Source organism: Musca autumnalis, unplaced genomic scaffold, assembly GCF_047663935.1.
Source record: "Musca autumnalis isolate F117 unplaced genomic scaffold, ASM4766393v1 scaffold_3, whole genome shotgun sequence".
NCBI classification, from domain to species: Eukaryota; Metazoa; Arthropoda; class Insecta; order Diptera; family Muscidae; genus Musca; species Musca autumnalis.
The window spans coordinates 58718147-58737629 of record NW_027411866.1 but is presented as its reverse complement, the minus strand read 5'-3'; the positions used below and the strand labels follow the sequence as shown (position 1 = coordinate 58737629).

General features: G+C 38.4%; 1 protein-coding gene across 3 annotated transcripts in view; it reads left to right on the top strand.

The window, feature by feature from the left end:
* The window catches only part of LOC141399714 (WSCD family member GA21586), a 60835-nt gene extending 58946 nt beyond the window's left edge, over nt 1–1889 (top strand). For all 3 annotated transcript variants that reach the window (XM_073978933.1, XM_073978932.1, XM_073978934.1), the window contains exons 6-7: nt 1198–1367; nt 1441–1889. In XM_073978933.1, the coding sequence (XP_073835034.1) occupies nt 1198–1367; nt 1441–1605 (335 nt within the window). In that variant the 3' untranslated portion in view covers nt 1606–1889. The remainder of the gene's footprint in view (nt 1–1197; nt 1368–1440) is intronic.
* The last annotated feature ends 17594 nt before the right edge of the window (nt 1890–19483 follow it).

The following is a 19483-nucleotide window of genomic DNA, read 5'->3' as shown; positions in this document are numbered from 1 at the left end:
ATTCTTTAGTTCGACTCAAATTGTAGGGTAAACAGCTTTAGGGCCATACAGCAAATTTCTCATTTTATTTAATTTGCTAGATGGCTTTATTGACCTGTTTATCGATACAGAGTCGGCGAAAAAGGGAACTGATGAAGTTGTTTGGTGACAACTGAAACTATAGTATTCCCTACCCTTCGCCCGCAACTAATCAATTTCATATCCACTTTAAAATATTTTGTTGTTATTCAAACAATTGAATTACAACAAAATATGGACTCAAGCTGAAATAAACACAAAGATGTAAAATTCTGCAGTCCAACAATAAAAAACGCCAACTATCATATATATCTTTATTTCATATATCATATCAAATGAAGTGGTTGGTGCGTGACCTTCGACAATATTTAAATGTAATAAAAGTTACTTTAGTCATTATTAGGCATAAGTTGAATCATTCGTACAACAGGAAATAATTATTTGAAATTTTTTTATTTCATAGTATTTTTCACAAAAATATAATGCCTGTTCTCGAACCGGCAAGAATCTACAAATTTTTACTACGATAACAAATTTTCCTTTATGATATCGAAAAAAATAGTAAAAATTAGTAGATTCTTGCAGTTCTGGAATATACCAAAATGTGGTTTGTGCGGGACATTTTTTAATACATCAACGTAAATTTTAGTTCTTAATAGGCAAAAACACATTCATTCTCGCAACAGGAAATCATTTTTTGAGAAAAAAGGTCAAAACGTCATAACCCTGCCGTCGGAATGTAGGTCACGGTGACGTCTCTCCACAGAATGTGATTGTGCCATAAATAACCTCTAAAATGTGTTCAAGAAATGGATCATCTTCCGATGATCAGAAAAAACATGTAATAAAGCTACCTAAAAAATATTAGTGCTTATTCTACATTTTAATATTAAATATCTTCGTGTTTACTGTTTTTCATTTGCAAAAACATCACTAATCTAAGAAAATGAAAACGAACCAAAAACATCCAAACATATTCTATCTATTTTTCTATTTTCCTTATACTTGCTTTCAATACAAAAAAAAAACAAATTTTAAGCCACAAAGGAGTTTAGTACTTTTTTTAGCGAAAAAACAGTCCCAAAATTTAATCTACTCCTGCCAACTATTTGTTGATAGAGCGTTTAACATCTTTGCTGTAATGGTATATACATTTCTATACTCATTCTTGTCTTTCAGATTGGCAGCAATTTGTAACAAACAAGTTGCGCGGTTGGGAGCTAATGAATTTAAATTGGGCAAAAAACTTTACAGGCCAGGTTAAAATAGTTTTCTACGACGATTTAGTTAACAACGTCGAAACAATATTACGCAGCATTTTAGAATTTCTCGAATTTCCAATAGACGAGGTAAAACTAAATAAAACCCATTGTAATTTTATTGGAATCAATAAAAAATTTTGTTATTTGTCTTTACCTACAGAATCTATTAAGGTGCGCCCTGACGCGGAAGGAGGGCATTTTTCGGAGAAAGAAACGTATACTATCATTTGATCCTTATACACCAGCTATGAGGGCCAACCTAGAGGAGCGTAAACAGTATGTCTTCAGTGTGCTGGGTCGGACGATGACATCAACAACAAACTAGGAATTTTAAATCGACACCATAGCATTGATATCCCTGACATGTATTCGAATATACTCGTATTATTTACACGCCTATTTTAAATATGTATGTATGTATCTACTCACATCATTCATAAATTCAAATCTACATAAACATATAGAATGAGCACAATGTTCGATCGCAGAAAGAACATAACTTTACTAACCAATGAATTACACTTCGAATATACAATAAGAAATGCAGTAACAATAATAAAACGTAGACTAATTCAATATATAAGTTAATAAAAAAATAATTACTCTTCATTTATTCGTTGTGTTACTCGAGAGTGTGGAATATGAACATCCTTATGGTGTAGCGCCTATAATATACAGTGACTGTCACTAAAAATGATGCAACCTTAAATAAAAAATGTAAACGTTGATAACTTGGAAACGAGTTGAGATTTTTTAACAATTCAAAAAACAATTTTGTAGGCCGAATAGTTGTCTTTAAGATGACATACAAAAATTTTCCGTTTCCAGTACAGTTATACTAAAATTTTACCGGAAAATAAAAAATGGTCCTTTTTAATGTAAACGGAATATTTTTATGCCATCTTAAAGACTACTCTTCTGCCTACAAAATTGTTTTTTGAAATGTTAAAAAATCTCAACTCGTTTCCCAGTTATCAACGTTTACATTTTTTATTTCAGGTTGCATCATTTTTAGTGACAGTCACTGTACATACCTGAATACAGCAGACCACGCACATAAGAATATTCTTTATAAGAACAAGTAAGAACGGCGTTAAGTTCGGCCGGGCCGAACTTTTTACAATTAGTTTCCTTTCATGAACGTACACACTAAGTCCATCCGCCACGCTAACTGAAGAATATCGTTTTCTTTTAAAGAAGGTTTAATATCAATGAGACAACGATGTACAACCTTTATAATACGTAAAATCTGGAGGGTCTGCTCCTTCGGGGAACCTGTTGGACGTGTCTTCAGGTGACGGATAGGGGAATGCTTCCCAGATATGGGTGGTAAGACGAAAATGAAATACGTCTCGGAGCCCAACAAGTAGCTGCGTCTGTCTCAAATTAAGCGACAGCAAACACCGTCTATCAGAACGGCTTATGATGAAATTATAAGGTTGTGTAAAACACCAGCATTGTGGTTTCAATCTGTCAATTTTTTATTGTGAATAAATAGTATTTTAAGAGTAGTTTGTATGGAGTAGTTGAAAGTTTGTTCATACAAGTTTCGTGTGGTGAGCAATTGATTCTAATAGGGGTGGTCTACCTTCCTCATGAGAACTTCACTTCGTTTGAGATGGATATATGTATGTAATTTGTTGGTCCAGTATGAGAATATAGTTATAATGGGTGATTTTAATTGTAACCTCTTTAATCAACATTGTTCAATGGCTGTTAGGGATGCATGTAGTAGGCTCAACGTGTCTGTTATGCACAACTGTAAACCGTCGCATTACAGTGTAGTACATGATTCAACGTCGCTTATAGACTATTTTCTTGTATCCTCGCCGGAGTTTGTAAATGTGTCAGGTCAGTTTATATGTCCAGGTGTTTCAGACCATTCCTTTATTTATATGGCTTTTAAATTCAGAGTTCATGGGACAGAGGTTTTTATTGAGTATGTCGATTACAGTTCTCTTGATTTCGATACATTAAGAAATGCTGTGTTGAGTTTTAATTTTTCGGCTATTTATTCCACCAACAATGTTGATGTCCAGTGGGATACTTTTGAGCGTTGTTTATCATATTTGCATTCACTTTTCCCTTGTAAGCAACCAATTAGATGTTTCTGATGACTTGTCTGAATATCATGTAGGTTTTTCTTTCTCTTGTGTTAGTCTTGAGGACTTGACCAAAGCGTTAATGTCCATTAAATCGAATGCAGCGGGTTTAGATGGTTACACACTAAAGTATGTAAAAACAGTCTATCCGCTAATTTCTACATATTTTTTACGTGTTGTTCATAACATATTAACTACTTCTGTTTTCCCTGAAGTGTGAAAGACTTCTAAAATTGTACCAGTAGAAAAACATGCGTCTGTTTTTCGGCCGATTTCAATGTTATCAGTTTGTTCTAAAATCGTTGAACACATACTGAAAAAACAAATGTTGTTTTACTTTGAAAGTAATAACCTTTTCTATGATTCTCAGTGCGGGTTTAAAAATAATAGAAGTGCGGCAACAGTTCTTGCAGGCTTGACTGATGAAATTCGAGCCAATTATGGTGGAACCCGGTTTTGTATTCATGTGTCGCTGGACTTAGAAAGAGCGTTTGACCGAGTTCATTACGCCACACTTTTGGGGAATTTACAATGCATGTATAATTTTTCAGACAGAGCCTGTTCTTTGTTGTGGTCCTATCTAAATGGTAGGAGTCAGTTGGTTAGTGTGGGTGGCAGGTGTAGTGGCCAGCTTGCGGTGAGTAGTGGAGTGCCCCAAGGGTCTGTCTTGGGACCTCTCCTATTTGTTATTTACATGAACGATCTTTTTGCCAATAGACTAAACAATGATATACTCGGTATAAGTGAGAGCTGGTGGCCAAAAACGGCGATTTTAGCTCCCAAAACATGAAAATATACTTCTCTGTCAACTCTAACGAAAATCACAGAAACGTTGTGGACATTATAGTAAAAGTAACATAGCGCAATGTGTAACGGGTTTTATTTTTAAATCAGATCTGACTATGCTGTTTAAAATTAAATGTAAACCAATCGATATAAACATAATACAGGTATTACAGGTATTAGGTCTGTACGATAACTCAAAAGTTTGTAAAAATTTGTACAAACTTTTACAAAATGCTGTTCGATAACAAACTTGTTCGGTAAAAGAGAAATGAGAAGTACTTGCAAGTAGTTGCAAGAACTTGCAAATACTTTTTACGTGCGATGTTATCGAACAGGCCTATTAGTATACCCAAAGTTACAACATACATGTAAAAAAGCATATAGAGTAATACCCCGGTTACACTATTGAAGGTTAACCCAGTGGGTTTTATAGATCCAGTGGGTTAATCTTTGCTGGTTACACTTAGCTTTTCGAGGATATAAAATGTCAGCTGATGTTTGTTTACGCAACATTCATCAACCTCCTCGGTGTTTTGAATGATGTTGGCGGTGGCGGCCCAGCTCGCTCCTACCCCACCTTAAGCCATATAGCCACCTGAAAATGTTGATCACATCTTAACTGAGGCGCTCAGCGCCAAAACGGCCTAAACCAGAATGAAATGCTTCTGAGATAAACGAAGTTGAAAGAAAACAAATATTTAAAATATATTTTTATATATTTTTTATTAATCATAAATACAAATAAGTTGTGATATTTGTTTTAGGTTAATTATTAGGTATTAGTTTACATAGATAAAGACTGTTTCAAACAGTTAATAAAAAAATTAAAGTGACTTAGGCCGTTTTGGCATCCGTTTAAAAAAAATATATTGATAGGAACTGAGGGTTAGGCCATTTTGTCTACATATATTAAAACAGCAAAATTTCTTCAGATGAATAATAAAAATAACTGTGAGCGTTTTAATTGATACATATTAATAATAATTATTGGTCTTCTTCCTGGATATCTTCATCATCGGTTCTCGATTTTGTTTTTATATTATTATTATAAAATGCATGATTTATAGGTGGTATGAACTCTTTGAGTTTCTGTAAATCCCTAAACTTTGCAGATTCAATGAATCTTACTCCCGGATAAAGCCGTTCCAATTCAAAATGTATGTACTTGCTGGAGTTCCTTTTTAAATATCATCTTTTTGAAATAAAACATTTATGTCATTTGAATATTTGTATTGAATTATAAATGCCGTGAGGATTATACGATCCCATTCATCAGGCAAAATGTCCTTATAATATTTTTTTCCATTTCAATGAGACCAACATTTTGATCGCAAGGTAAAAATTTGTGGTCTATCTGTTCCACTGAGAAGCTCGAATTATTGACCATGTATGTGCAAATAGTGCTCATTTTTATGTTACGGTCTTGACCACCACATTGATCGCTATACATTATTAACTTCTTACATTTTATATTGGTTTTCACGTAATGCATTACGCAATACCCTATTTCCTGTGGGTCACGTGAACCTATTCCCGTAACATGCGTTTTTAACCTAATCCACACGTATTTTTTATTTCTACTATGTGGCTTAGGCCATTTTGGCGTCCACATTTTTTCAAACTTTCTGTAAAGGAAAAAAAGTTTTCGGCATTTAGATTAACATAGGGTTAACGTATGCAATAGGGAATTTTTTAGTATATATTTCAAAAGGTTCCGATTCGATCAGCATAGTCAGTTTGATATTTTTGAAAATGTGGGTTAGGCCGTTTTGGCGCTGAGCGCCTCAACTGATCCCATCCAAGCTATTTTTATTCGTTTAGGCAAAAAGCTTATAGAATCAATCGCGTCTGTTAACAATTTGCTTTAAAACATTTCTGGCTATTGCTTCTTTAGTCATGTCAAAATTTTCGATAATATCGATATAAAAAACTATTCATCGATACTGGGTTAAAAAATTAAGTATCGATAATATCTGACTATTTGTAGGTAAGTCAAGCTTAATCTCATATTGGTTGTTTTCAAATTTAACAAGTAAAAAAGTATCAGTCGGCTTTGCCGACAGAGATATACCATCAGCTTGTGTATATTGAAACAATTTTTCCCAAAATACGTATGTATTTAGGGCGTTTGAACCGACAAAAATGTTGATTAGGATTAAAGATCAAAAGTTTTGCGGAGGAGATACTAAAAGGAATGGATCGACATTGACCGTTATGGAAGTGGTTCTCCAGCCACAACATATGGTGCCATAGGGGGTTTTCACTATTCGGGCTGTTTGCTCAAGAAGTATGGACTTGCCCCTAAAAAAACTTTTACCATCGCAATTGAGGTAGCGAATGCAAGTTGCTCCAACAAAAATCAAAGAGATTCGATGTCAGGTCTTAAAGTGAACTTATCCAAAATTTTGTGTGGGAGGTACCGGATCGAGTGGACAAATATATTCCATATTTGAACCTGACCTATATCAGGTAGATATATTAGGATGTGTAAAGTATAGACCAATTCGGCCACTCCGTTCAAGAGTTGCCGTACGAACAATTTTTCCGAACATTTTTGAACTTTTGTGGGGGAGGTACCTGAAGGAGTGGACCGATATGGCTTATCTTCAAACTTAAACTATGTTAGGACAAAATATTACTAAGGCCAAATTTTGGACTGAATCGACAGATCCGTTCGAGAGTTATCTTGCGCTCCAACCACCTCATAGGGGTTTTTTGCAACTTTTAGGCTATTTTCTCAGGAAGTATGGACTTGCCCCTGATGAAACTTGTACCGTCGTATGGAAGGCAGTGAATACAAGTTGCAAAATCAAAAATCAAAGCGATTCGAGAGATGGCCCTAAACTGAACTTTTCCGAAATTTTGTGTGGGAGGTACCCGAAGGAATGGACCGATTGAGTCCATATTGAAACCTTATTTAAGTCTGGTACACGTTTCACGATGGGCAAAGTAAGGATCAAATCGGTTACTCCCTTCAAGAGTTATCGTGCGCACAAATTTTCCGAACATTTTCGAACTTTTGTGGGGGAGGTACCGGAAGGAGTGGACCGAAATAGCCTATCTTCGAACTTAAACTAAGTTTGGGTAAAATATTACGAAAGCCAAAATTTGAACCGAATCGGTTTATCCGTTCGAGAGTTATCGTGCGCTCCAGTCAGCCAGACAGACAGACAGACAGACGGACATTGCTCAATCGACTCCAAATTGTCTGAAACACATTTCGTCCAAACATACATGGGTCTAAAACCATTATTTCGATGAGGCACATTTTGCCCATATGAAAGAGTATATACCCTCGTTAGCATAAATGCTGAGGGTATAAAAACAACAAGTTTAAAGTGGGATGTAAATTGATTACTAAAGGGGATGGCAGAGAAGACTAGTTTCGTCCAGCGCCACTTGGACTCATCAGGAGAGGTAGAGGTTAAACAGTTCCGGAGATATCACCCCACCTTGAGGAACTCCCTGTTTCACTCTACGGGGTTTGGACTTCTTGTTCCTGAATTCCACGTACGACTGGCGTGCACACATATCTTCGGGTCAGTCAACGTAACGTCGCCAAACGTGACTCAGGTCCTATCTTTCCTTCTTCCAGGGTTCGAGAGTGACTTAACCGTTGCCCACAATTCACCTATACCGGCTCCAATGTTGCAACTCTTCAGATGATTTAACCACTTGTTCCGCTTGTGCTCGCCGACCAGCCTGTTAACTTCCAGTGTCAGCTCCCTGACTCTGGGGTCATTGGTGTTGGTTCGGCGAAGCTCATCACGCTCATTTGTTAACCCTGTCGCCTCTGCTGGGAAGTTTGGTCTTACTTCGGGTATTCGACCAGCAGGGATATGGCAAGCGGCTGCAGCAGTGATGATGTCTCTGAACTTCCTTTCCGCTACCCGAACATCTGAAGGATTGGGCAGTTCTCTGAAGCGGTGATTGGTGAACTCTCTGAAACCCGGCCAATCAGCTTTCTTATGATTGACGAGGTTCAGAGGTAATGAAATCGAGTGGTCTGCTAATGGAGACAATAATGGGGAGATGGTCTGATCCAAGGTAAATGACGGGTTGCCAGGTAACGTCATTTGTCAGACCAGGTGACACGATGGTTATGTTTGGCGAGCTGTGACACTCTCCTCTAATTCTGGTAGAAGCGTCCTAATTGACCGTGCAAAACGTAGAGCTGTCAATCTGCTCAGCCAGCGCTGTACCGCTTTGGTCGTTTCCGAGGGCAGGATGCCACATCTCATGATGCGCATTAAAGTCCCCCAGGACCAGACGATTATGACCTTCCAAAAGCGGGCTAATGTTAGGCACGTAATCTGAGATACAGCTATTTCTCAGCGGGATGTATACGTTCAGCAACTCTATCTCGGCAGTTCCACACCTGACTGCTACCCCCATACATTCCATGTACGGGTCATTAGAGACAGGCTCAAGCGAGATAGGTCTGTATTGGACAGACTGGTGCAATAGGAAAGCTAAGCTTAGCACGTTGTAACCATCGCAACGTTGTAAGCTACAGTTGTTGTTGAGCTTGGTTTCTTGCACCACAGCGACCTTGATGTTCTTCTTTTTTTATTTTATTTTATTGAATTTGTATTCACACACCACAAGATGTAGTATCTTATATTAAGATATGTGACAGTGTAAAGGCATTCAACATGTTCGGGTATACAACAAAATGGGTTATAAATTAATGAATTATATAATTAAAAAAAAAAAGAAAACATCAATTTAATTAATTATTAAACATGCATAGAACATATTGTTACGAATGTAACTGATAGGTTTAAGTTAATTTAGTTTAATTTCCGTTAATTTAAAAATTTGAATTGTAACGTTTTATTACGCAGTTATTTTATTTAAGCAACAACAACTACCATGTAGAACTCTCTTCATCATTCTAGTCGTTACATTACCTTTTGTTAATGTTCTTTTGTTTGTTTTGCCAAAATCATGTAATTATCGTTTAGTTTGTTACTTCTTTTCTTGCATTTATTTGTTGTTGTAATTACGTCATTGATCATCCCCCATGTATGTGAGTCTGGTTGTTCGCTTAGTGCGAATGTGCGTCTGTGTGTTCGTTGTACATATTCGAGGAGTTGCCAGACATTTTCTAGAGGACTCTCGAACAGGGAGACTTTGGGATATAAATACAGGGGAACTGGCAATGACGAGTTGAGTTGTGTTTTAAGCGTTGAACTGAACAGATCGATTAAAGAAGTGCTGCGTGCTAACTAGATACAAGCTGTGTGCTTAGTAATTAAAGTCGGTTACGAATAAGTCTAATAAAGTAAATAAAGCATTGTAGAAACGTAATCTAAAACGAACCCTGTTTTATTTGGTACAAAACGTATCGGGGAATAAAACAACGTCTACACGGAGATTAGTTAAATCTAATTCCGTAACAATTGGTGTCAGGAAGTGAGATTACGATAATCCTACAATGAACTTAAAATTCAAGGATCTACAAGAGGAACACTTGAAGAAGTTCCTATCTAAGCTTGGGTTGCCAACTACCGGAAGTAAGGCTGTGCTACAAAAACGCCTTTTGGAAGAGTTAAAGTACCGTGAAGTGGACATCGACAAATGTGAGTTTGATATTAGAGATGAAACTTCAGATGCGGTTCCGAGTTATACGGAGGTTGCAAAAGTGATTGCAGCAACGTTGGCGAAGGAATTTAGTAAGAGAATGGAAGAGGAATCTATTGCAATAAGTGAAAGCTTCAAATGTCTGACGGAGGAATTGGACGAAAAATTGGAAGAATTAGAGGCAAAAATCAGCGAAAGACTCGACAATATTACGCAAGTTATTGGAAAGCGATTCGAGGTTGTGGAAAACCATTTAAAGAAATTGGATAGGCAATTTCTGGCCCACGACGAGAAGATTGTGAATCTGGAAAAGAAAATGTCTGAACTGGAAATCAAAGGAGGACCAGTGCGAGTTATTGATAACACTCTGAAAATCAAGCCTCCTGAATTCGACGGATCCACATCGTTTGATGTCTTCAAATAACAATTCGAGGCGGTGTCTTCGAGAAATTCGTGGAACGACAACGACAAGGCGGTACGACTGCTTATGGCATTGAAGGGCGGTGCTGCTGACGTATTACAGAATATTCCCGCCGCTTCTAGAAACAACTATGGAGATATAATTGCAGCTCTCGAACTAAAGTACGGTGGCGGACATAAGCAAGAGACAATGGTGAAACCTCAGGCTTGCAATGTGCGGAAGCTGGAAGTTGAGGACAACAATCCTCAGACCGTTGTCGAACTAATGAAAGATGCACTAATGCAGGTAATAGATAAAGTGAAACGAAGGGCTGGCAAAACAAGAAGGACTTGCTACAACTGTCGGAAAGCTGGACACATTGCACGAGAATGCAGATTGCAACGACCAAGGATCAGATCCGCCTCACCGCCTTTGGAAAGCGAAGACCAACTTGTGGCTAAGAATCCGAAAAATGAGACATCAGGTGAATCAAAAAAAGTGAATTCCGTCAATCACGAAGCGCCGCTGGCAGATGATGAAAACGATGGTCCCACAATCTCTATAGCCATAGTCCAGCAGGAGAATCACAACTTAACGGTGTATTACGTACCTTGACATTGGACACAGGTGCAGCAAAGTCCATTATTAGACCGGATTTGGTGAAAGGGAAGGTATTGCCGTTAAATGGAGTCAAATTGCGGACGGCCACAGGCGAGACTACAACGGTGCATGGAAAGGCCTACCAAAGGCTGAGCATGGGTAGAAAATCGGTAAATTTCGATTTTATAGTGGCCGATATTGTGGACGAAGTTATACTTGGCGTGGACTTCATGATTGCCTTCGACATCAACCTGGACATAAAGCACCGTGTGATGACTTGGTCCAATGTGGAAATACCGATAAATGTGGGCTACAACGAGAAAAGCAAGCATCGCCAAAGTGCAGAATCCGACGAGACCGCTGTAGATGTCCGTACGCTGAAGGTCGAACCCGCCGACAATCGGCCCGTAGGAAAGCGGAAAAATCCCGTAACGAGGGGGAAAAAGCGAAGATGTACGTCAAGGAAATGTCCATCGAAAAGCGGCCGTACAGCAAGGAAGGACAAGTCCGATGAAGAACAGGTGGCACTTAGGAAGGTGACCACGAAGAAAGAAGGTATAACGTCGCGATTCCTGGAGAGAAAGCAACGTCGTCCAGAAGAGCGAAAGTCCAAAGCAGATGGCACCACTACGGAACGAGAACTGTGTCTAGTCAAGAGGAACAGGCTTAAGCGGGAGGCAGTGTTACCAATGCCCATACCACCGAGAGGGAACTGTGCCTTTTCGGGACGAACAGGCTTAAGCGGGAGGCAATGTTACGAATGTAACTGATAGGTTTAAGTTAATTTAGTTTAATTTCCGTTAATTTAAAAATTTGAATTATAACGTAACGTTTTATTACGCAGTTATTTTATTTAAGCAACAACAACTACCATGTAGAACTCTCTTCATCATTCTAGTCGTTACATTACCTTTTGTTAATGTTCTTTTGTTTGTTTTGCCAAAATCATGTAATTATCGTTTAGTTTGTTACTTCTTTTCTTGCATTTATTTGTTGTTGTAATTACGTCATTGATCATCCCCCATGTATGTGAGTCTGGTTGTTCGCTTAGTGCGAATGTGCGTCTGTGTGTTCGTTGTACATATTCGAGGAGTTGCCAGACATTTTCTAGAGGACTCTCGAACAGGGAGACTTTGGGATATAAATACAGCGGAACTGGCAATGACGAGTTGAGTTGTGTTTTAAGCGTTGAACTGAACAGATCGATTAAAGAAGTGCTGCGTGCTAACTAGATACAAGCTGTGTGCTTAGTAATTAAAGTCGGTTACGAATAAGTCTAATAAAGTAAATAAAGCATTGTAGAAACGTAATCTAAAACGAACCCTGTTTTATTTGGTACAAAACGTATCGGGGAATAAAACAACGTCTACACGGAGATTAGTTAAATCTAATTCCGTAACAATATAAATCAGATTAAATATTACTGAAATAATTGAAAGTAAACGTTTAAACGATACTGCGTTGCCAATGTTTTGAATTGCGTTTGGTAGCGAGTTCCAAAGTCTGGTGGAATTAATTATATAATGCCTTTCTGAGAACAAATATCTGTGACGAATAGGTATGAGTAGAAGACCTCGATTAGATCGTCCAAACCGTAATTTGTCATATAAGTATCCAGGTTCTTTGGTATGAATAATACGATGCAGGAGTGTTAGTGTTCTTATTTTTAGCAGGTCAGGAAATGTAACTCCGTAAAGTGATTTGGCGTATTCTGAACATCTTTGTTGTCTACTAATTCCGTAAACATATTGTTACGGAATTAGATTTAACTAATGTCCGTGTAGACGTTGTTTTATTCCCCGATACGATTTGTACCAAATAAAACAGGGTTCGTTTTAGATTACGTTTCTACAATGCTTTATTTACTTTATTACACTTATTCAGAACCGACTTTAATTACAAAGCACACAGCAAGTCTCTAGTTAGCACGCAGCTCTTATTTAACCGATCTGTTCAGTTCAACGCTTAAAACACAACTCACTCCGTCATTGCCAGTTCCCCTGTATTTATATCCCAAAGTCTCCCTGTTCGAGAGTCCTCTAGAAAATGTCTGGCAACTCCTCGAATATGTACAACGAACACACAGACGCACATTCGCACTAAGCGAACAACCAGACTCACATACATGGGGGATGATCAATGACGTAATTACAACAACAAATAAAAGCAAGAAAAGAAGTAACAAACTAAACGATAATTACATGATTATGGCAAAACAAACAAAAGAACATTAACAAAAGGTAATGTAACGACTAGAATGATGAAGAGAGTTCTACATGGTAGTTGTTGTTGCTTAAATAAAATAACTGCGTAATAAAACGTTACGTTACAATTCAAATTTTTAAATTAACGGAAATTAAACTAAATTAACTTAAACCTATCAGTTACATTTGTAACATTGCCTCCCGCTTAAGCCTGTTCGTCCCGAATAGGCACAGTTCCCTCTCGGTGGTATGGGCATTGGTAACACTGCCTCCCGCTTAAGCCTGTTCCTCTTGACTAGACGCAATTCTCGTTCCGTAGTGGTGGCAACCGATTTAGATGTACACTCTACTGCGTCAGCTTTGGTCTTTTGCTCTTCTGGACGACGTTGCCTTCTCTCCAGGAATCGTGACGTTATACCTTCTTTCTTTGTGGTCACCTTCCTAAGTGCCACCTGGTCTTCATCAGACTTGTCCTTCCTTGCTGTACGGCCGCTTTTCCATGGACCTTTCCTCGACGTACATCTTCGCTTTTTCCTCCTCGTTGCGAGATTTTTCCACTTTCCTACGGGCCAATTGTCGGCGGCTTCCACTTTCAGCGTACGGACATCGACAGCGATCTCGCCGGATTCTGCCTTTGGGCGATGTTTGCTTTTCTCGTTGTAGCCCACACTTATCGGTATTTCCACATTGGACCAGGTCATCACACGGTGCTTTATATCCAGGTTGATGTCGAAGGCAATCATGAAGTCTACGCCAAGTATAACTTCGTCCACTACATCGGCCACTATAAAATCGAAATTTACCGATTTTCTACCCATGCTCAGCCTTTGGTATGCCTTTCCATGCACCGTTGTAGTCTCGCCTGTGGCCGTCCGCAATTTGACTCCATTCAACGGCAATACCATCCCTTTTACCAAATCCGGTCTAATAATGGACTTTGCTGCACCGGTGTCCAATGTCAAGGTACGAAAAACACCATTGATGAAGCCTTTAACCGTTAGGTTGTGATTCTCCTTCTGGACTATGGCTATAGAAATTGTGGTACCATCGTTTTCATCATCTCCCGGCGGCGCCTCGTGATTAGCAGAACTTGCTGTATCTGATTCACCTGATGTCTCTCTTTGCAGATTATTGGCCACCGGTTGGTCGTCGCTTTTTGAAGGCGGTGAGGTGGATCTGGGCCTTGCTTGTCTCAATCTGCATTCTCGGGCCAAGTGTCCAGTTTTCCGACAGTTATAACAAGTCTTTTTCGTTCTAGCAGCCCCTCGTTTCACACGCATTAGTGCACCCTTCAGCGGGTCGACAACGGTCTGGGAATTGTTGTCCTCAACGTCCAGCCTCCTCACGTTGTAAGCTTTAGGTTTCACCAGCATCCTCGCGGTTTCTTGGGCCAGGGCAAATGACACGGTTTCTGCAAATGTTCCTATCGGTGCCGCATACGTCGCAAATTTTATCTCTGGATCACGAATACCACTTGCAAATGTCTCAATCTTTATGCGGTCCACCAATGGATGTGTCTCTCCTGGATATGCCAACTGCGCCAACCGCTCTATATCAGCCGCAAAGTCTTGTAAGGTCTCGTTTGGCTTCTGGACTCTTCCCCTCAGTACCATTCGGTAGATCTCTTGTTTGTGTTCACTACCGTACTTACGTTCAAGAGCAGTCATTATATCTCCATAGTTGTTCCTAGAAGCGGCGGGAATACTCTGTAATACGTCAGCAGCATCACCCTTCAATACCATAAGGAGTGATACCGCCTTGTCGTTGTCATTCCAAGAATCTCTAGCAGCCACTGTCTCGAACTGTAATTTGAACACATTGAAAGAGGTAGAGCCGTCGAACACTGGAGGCTTAATTTTTAACGCGTTATGGATAGCTCTCACTGGACCGCCTTTAATTTCCAGTTCCGACATTTTCTTTTCTATGCCCAGAATCTTCTCATCTTGAGCCAGAAATTTCTCGTCAATAGACAAAATCTTTTTATCCAACTCTTTAATTTGTACCTCCACGTTTTCTACTCTCTTTTCAATCACCATCGTGATGTTCTCGAGTTTCTCGTTAATTGTTCTAGAATTTACCTCTAATTTTTCCTCTAATTTCCTGGAATATTCTTCACTCTTTCTGGAATTTTCTTCCATTTTAGCATCTAATTTCTCCATCATTTTACTGGAATTTTCTTCAACCATTCTACAATTTTCTGCTTTCATTTCCATCATAAGTCTGGAAGTTTCTTCATTCTTTCTAGACATCTCTTCTAACATCTTACAGTTGTCAGATTTCATTTCCGCCATAAGTCTGGAAGTTTCTTCATTTTTCTTATTCATTTCCATGGAGCTACCTTCTATTTTCTTAATTTCCAGCATCATCATAGCCAGCATTGATTTCAAATCGTCACCCCTGGCAGCTACCGACGAAACTTCCTCAACGCTGGATTCGCCCTTTGCCGATAACTCGACTTCCTCCTTACCGTCGAACTCATATTCATCGATGTTCATTCCACGGCGCTCGAACTCTTCCAGCAAGCGTTTTTGTAGTTCGGCCTTGTTGCCAGTAGAACACAACTCCAACTTACTTAGCTCCTTCTTCAAGTCTTCCACTCGTAGATCCTTAAACTTCATTGTAGGATGATCGTAATCTCACTGCTGACACCAATTGTTACGGAATTAGATTTAACTAATGTCCGTGTAGACGTTGTTTTATTCCCCGATACGATTTGTACCAAATAAAACAGGGTTCGTTTTAGATTACGTTTCTACAATGCTTTATTTACTTTATTACACTTATTCAGAACCGACTTTAATTACAAAGCACACAGCAAGTCTCTAGTTAGCACGCAGCTCTTATTTAACCGATCTGTTCAGTTCAACGCTTAAAACACAACTCACTCCGTCATTGCCAGTTCCCCTGTATTTATATCCCAAAGTCTCCCTGTTCGAGAGTCCTCTAGAAAATGTCTGGCAACTCCTCGAATATGTACAACGAACACACAGACGCACATTCGCACTAAGCGAACAACCAGACTCACATACATGGAGGATGATCAATGACGTAATTACAACAACAAATAAATGCAAGAAAAGAAGTAACAAACTAAACGATAATTACATGATTATGGCAAAACAAACAAAAGAACATTAACAAAAGGTAATGTAACGACTAGAATGATGAAGAGAGTTCTACATGGTAGTTGTTGTTGCTTAAATAAAATAACTGCGTAATAAAACGTTACGTTACAATTCAAATTTTTAAATTAACGGAAATTAAACTAAATTAACTTAAACCTATCAGTTACATCTGTAACAATATCTTATCACTGCATTATAAGCCACATGTAACTTCGAATGACTTCTGCTGTCGCAGCTAGCAAATAGTTCACAACCATATAATAGTGTAGGCATTAGGTATGTTTTTGCTAGGAGGGTCCGGATATGAACCGGAGTATAGTACTGCGTTTGTTATAATGTGCGTAGCATTCCAAAAACTTTCCCAGTTGTGTTAATTATATGATCGCTCCAAGTAAGACGATTATTAAAAGTTATACCCAGATTTTTTGCTTTATCGACGATCTCAATGTGCTGGTTTCCAATTAGAATATGCTGGTCAATTTGAGGTATATATATTTTCTGGCGATGATGATACATTTTGGGTAAAGATGCGGATGTGCAAACTGAAAACAGTTATGTTGGTCCTGGGATTTCCTCCGTCCCGACACGGACCAAAAGAATTCGGAGCAAGCATTCCGGGATATGCTGCTCCCAACACAGAAAAACGAAACAAATACAAACATATGTACACTGAGGTGGCAGCCGCTGGCCGGAACGATGATTTTGTGTTGTTCCGGGTCAATCCGGTACGAAAGAACCCGCTGCCGTGGAATTGCTTTCATAGTAGGCTGTTTTTTCTAGGGGAGGGTTACTAACCCGACGCCTAAACCCAAGTTTTTAACGTTCTTATGGGAGAACGCGCGGCACATGTTAGCTGACTACCTTTAACGGGTGTTAAAGGCAGTTCCCCAGGTGACACCACGGGGAGGTCAGTGTCAACTTGGGATGAAAGAGGGACCAAGATAAGTCCTGGGCTTTGCCATGTTAAAACCGGTCAGGACCGTTGCTTGGTATCTTCCATCCCCTACGTCACCCAATTATAACATTATTACATTAACACAAATTATAAAAATTCTCCATAAAATTTAATCGTGACTGAGTTTACTTCCTCTGCTCTGCATTTTACGACACCGAATTTGATTTTGCTTCATCATCCAAAGGGTTTTTTTATATCGTCCTCCCACTCCAGTTCAGATTTCGAAATTAACTCCAACTCCACTCCAAAAATAATTTCCGCCTAGTGAATTTCACCTTTTCTAGGGATCAACAAATTGGATTGTTTATAGCCCAGCAAAAAATGTTGGAAGTTGTGCAATTGGAGATATGATTTTACAACATCTTTCGATGTAGTCCAACAGAGTTATGAAGAATGCACTCCGTTCGATACATTTTATAAGCAGTTGCTGTAGAGATTCCTACAGAAAAAACAGTTGGTTGATCCCTACACATTTCTTCAAAAGAAATAAAGAATAAAGAAATAACAACTTAAGTTGCGAAAATTTTTGCTGTAATTCACAAGACGGAAATTTTTAATGGAGTGGAGTTGGAGTCCATAAAACAACTTTAGGATGATGAAAGAAACTCAGATGCGATTGGATTAAATCGAGAACGGATGAAGTAAGCTCAAATGTGATTGAATTTAATGGAAATATTTTTTTAATTTGTGTTTATATAATAAAGTTCTTTGTGTTCTTGTTTTATACAAATAATAAATGAATTTTATTTATTTTGGGATATTTCGCAATGGCTTGCATTTTAATTGCATCTTTGAACTGATTAAAAACGCAATCCGAAGAGTGCCTTTAAATTCAATCCAAAACACTACATCAAAAGCTGCGATTTGGATCGAAAATGGAGTGCATCCTAGCTGTGTGCTGTGGAAGCAAAATGGAGTGCATCCTAGCTGCGCGCTCTCTTGTAAAATTCATAAGTCGAAGGTCACACTAGAGTGGTTTCATTGAAACTTTTAGGGATTCTTAAATAGAGTTATCCACTAAAGCAACTTCATGATTCTACTCTAGTATGGAATTCGACCTAGGAACCCTAGATTTCATGAAATTGTTTCAATGAAACCATCTAGTGTGACCAAGGACTTAGTGAATTCATAGGAAAAGACCCAGCAAAAAGTTTTGAAAGTTGTGCATGTGGGGTTATGATTTCACAACATCCTCCGATGCAGTCCACACGGAGTTATGAAAAATTCACTCCGTTGGATACAATTTATAAGCAGTTGCTTTAGAGATCCCTAAAAAAAAACAAAGAACAAAAACAGTTGGTTGATCCCTACCGCTGGCGAAATCATTATTTATAAAAATAAAAGAGAGTGTATATATTTCAAAGAATTTGTTATAAACTAAAGAAATAAAAATTTAAGTTGCGAACATTTTTGCGGTAATTCACGAGACGGAAATTTTTAATGGAGTGGAGTCCAGTTGGAGTTCATGTCGAAAGCTGAACTAGTGATGGGTAGACAACATAAAAACCCTTTAGGATGATGAAGCAAAATCAGATCAAATGGAGAACGGAGAAAGTAAACTTAAATGTGATTGAATTTAATGGAAACTTTTTTTAAGTTAAGTTTATAGAATAAAGTTCTTTGTATTATTGTTTTACACAAGTAATAAATGCATTTTATTTATTCTGGGATATTTCGCAATGGCTTGCATTTTTATTGCATCTTTAGACTGACTACAAATGCAATCTGAAGAGTGCATTTACATTCGATCCAAAACACTACATCAAAAGCTGTGATTTGGATCGAAAATGGAGTGCATCCTAGCTGTGTGATGTGGAAGCAAAATGGAGTGCATCCTAGCTGCGCGCTCTCTTGTAAAATTCATAGGTGAATTCATAGAAAAAGATGTACTCCAACGGCAAATGTACCGTACACTTGTAGTGATTCAACTGCATTCGCGGTAGTGTGCGGTACATTTGACGTTGGAGTACATCTTTTTCTATGAATTCACCTATGAATTTTACAAGAGAGCGCGCAGCTAGGATGCACTCCATTTTGCTTCCACAGCACCCAGCTAGTATGCACTACGTTTTCGATCCAAATCACAGCTTTTGATGTAGTGTTTTGGATTGAATTTAAAGGCACTCTTCGGATTGCATTTTTAGTCAGTCTAAAGATGCAATAAAAATGCAAGCCATTGCGAAATGTCCCAGAGTAAGTAAAATGCATTTATTATTTATGTAAAACAATAATACTGTTACGAATGTAACTGAAAGGTTTAGGTTAATTTAGTTTAATTTCCGTTAATTTAAAATTTTGAATTGTAACGTAACGTTTTTTATTACGCAGTTACTTTATTTAAGCAACAACAACTACCATGTAGAATTCTCTTCATCGTTCTAGTTCATTCATTAATGTGCTTTTGTTTGTTTTGCCATAATCATGTAATTATCGTTTAGTTGCTAC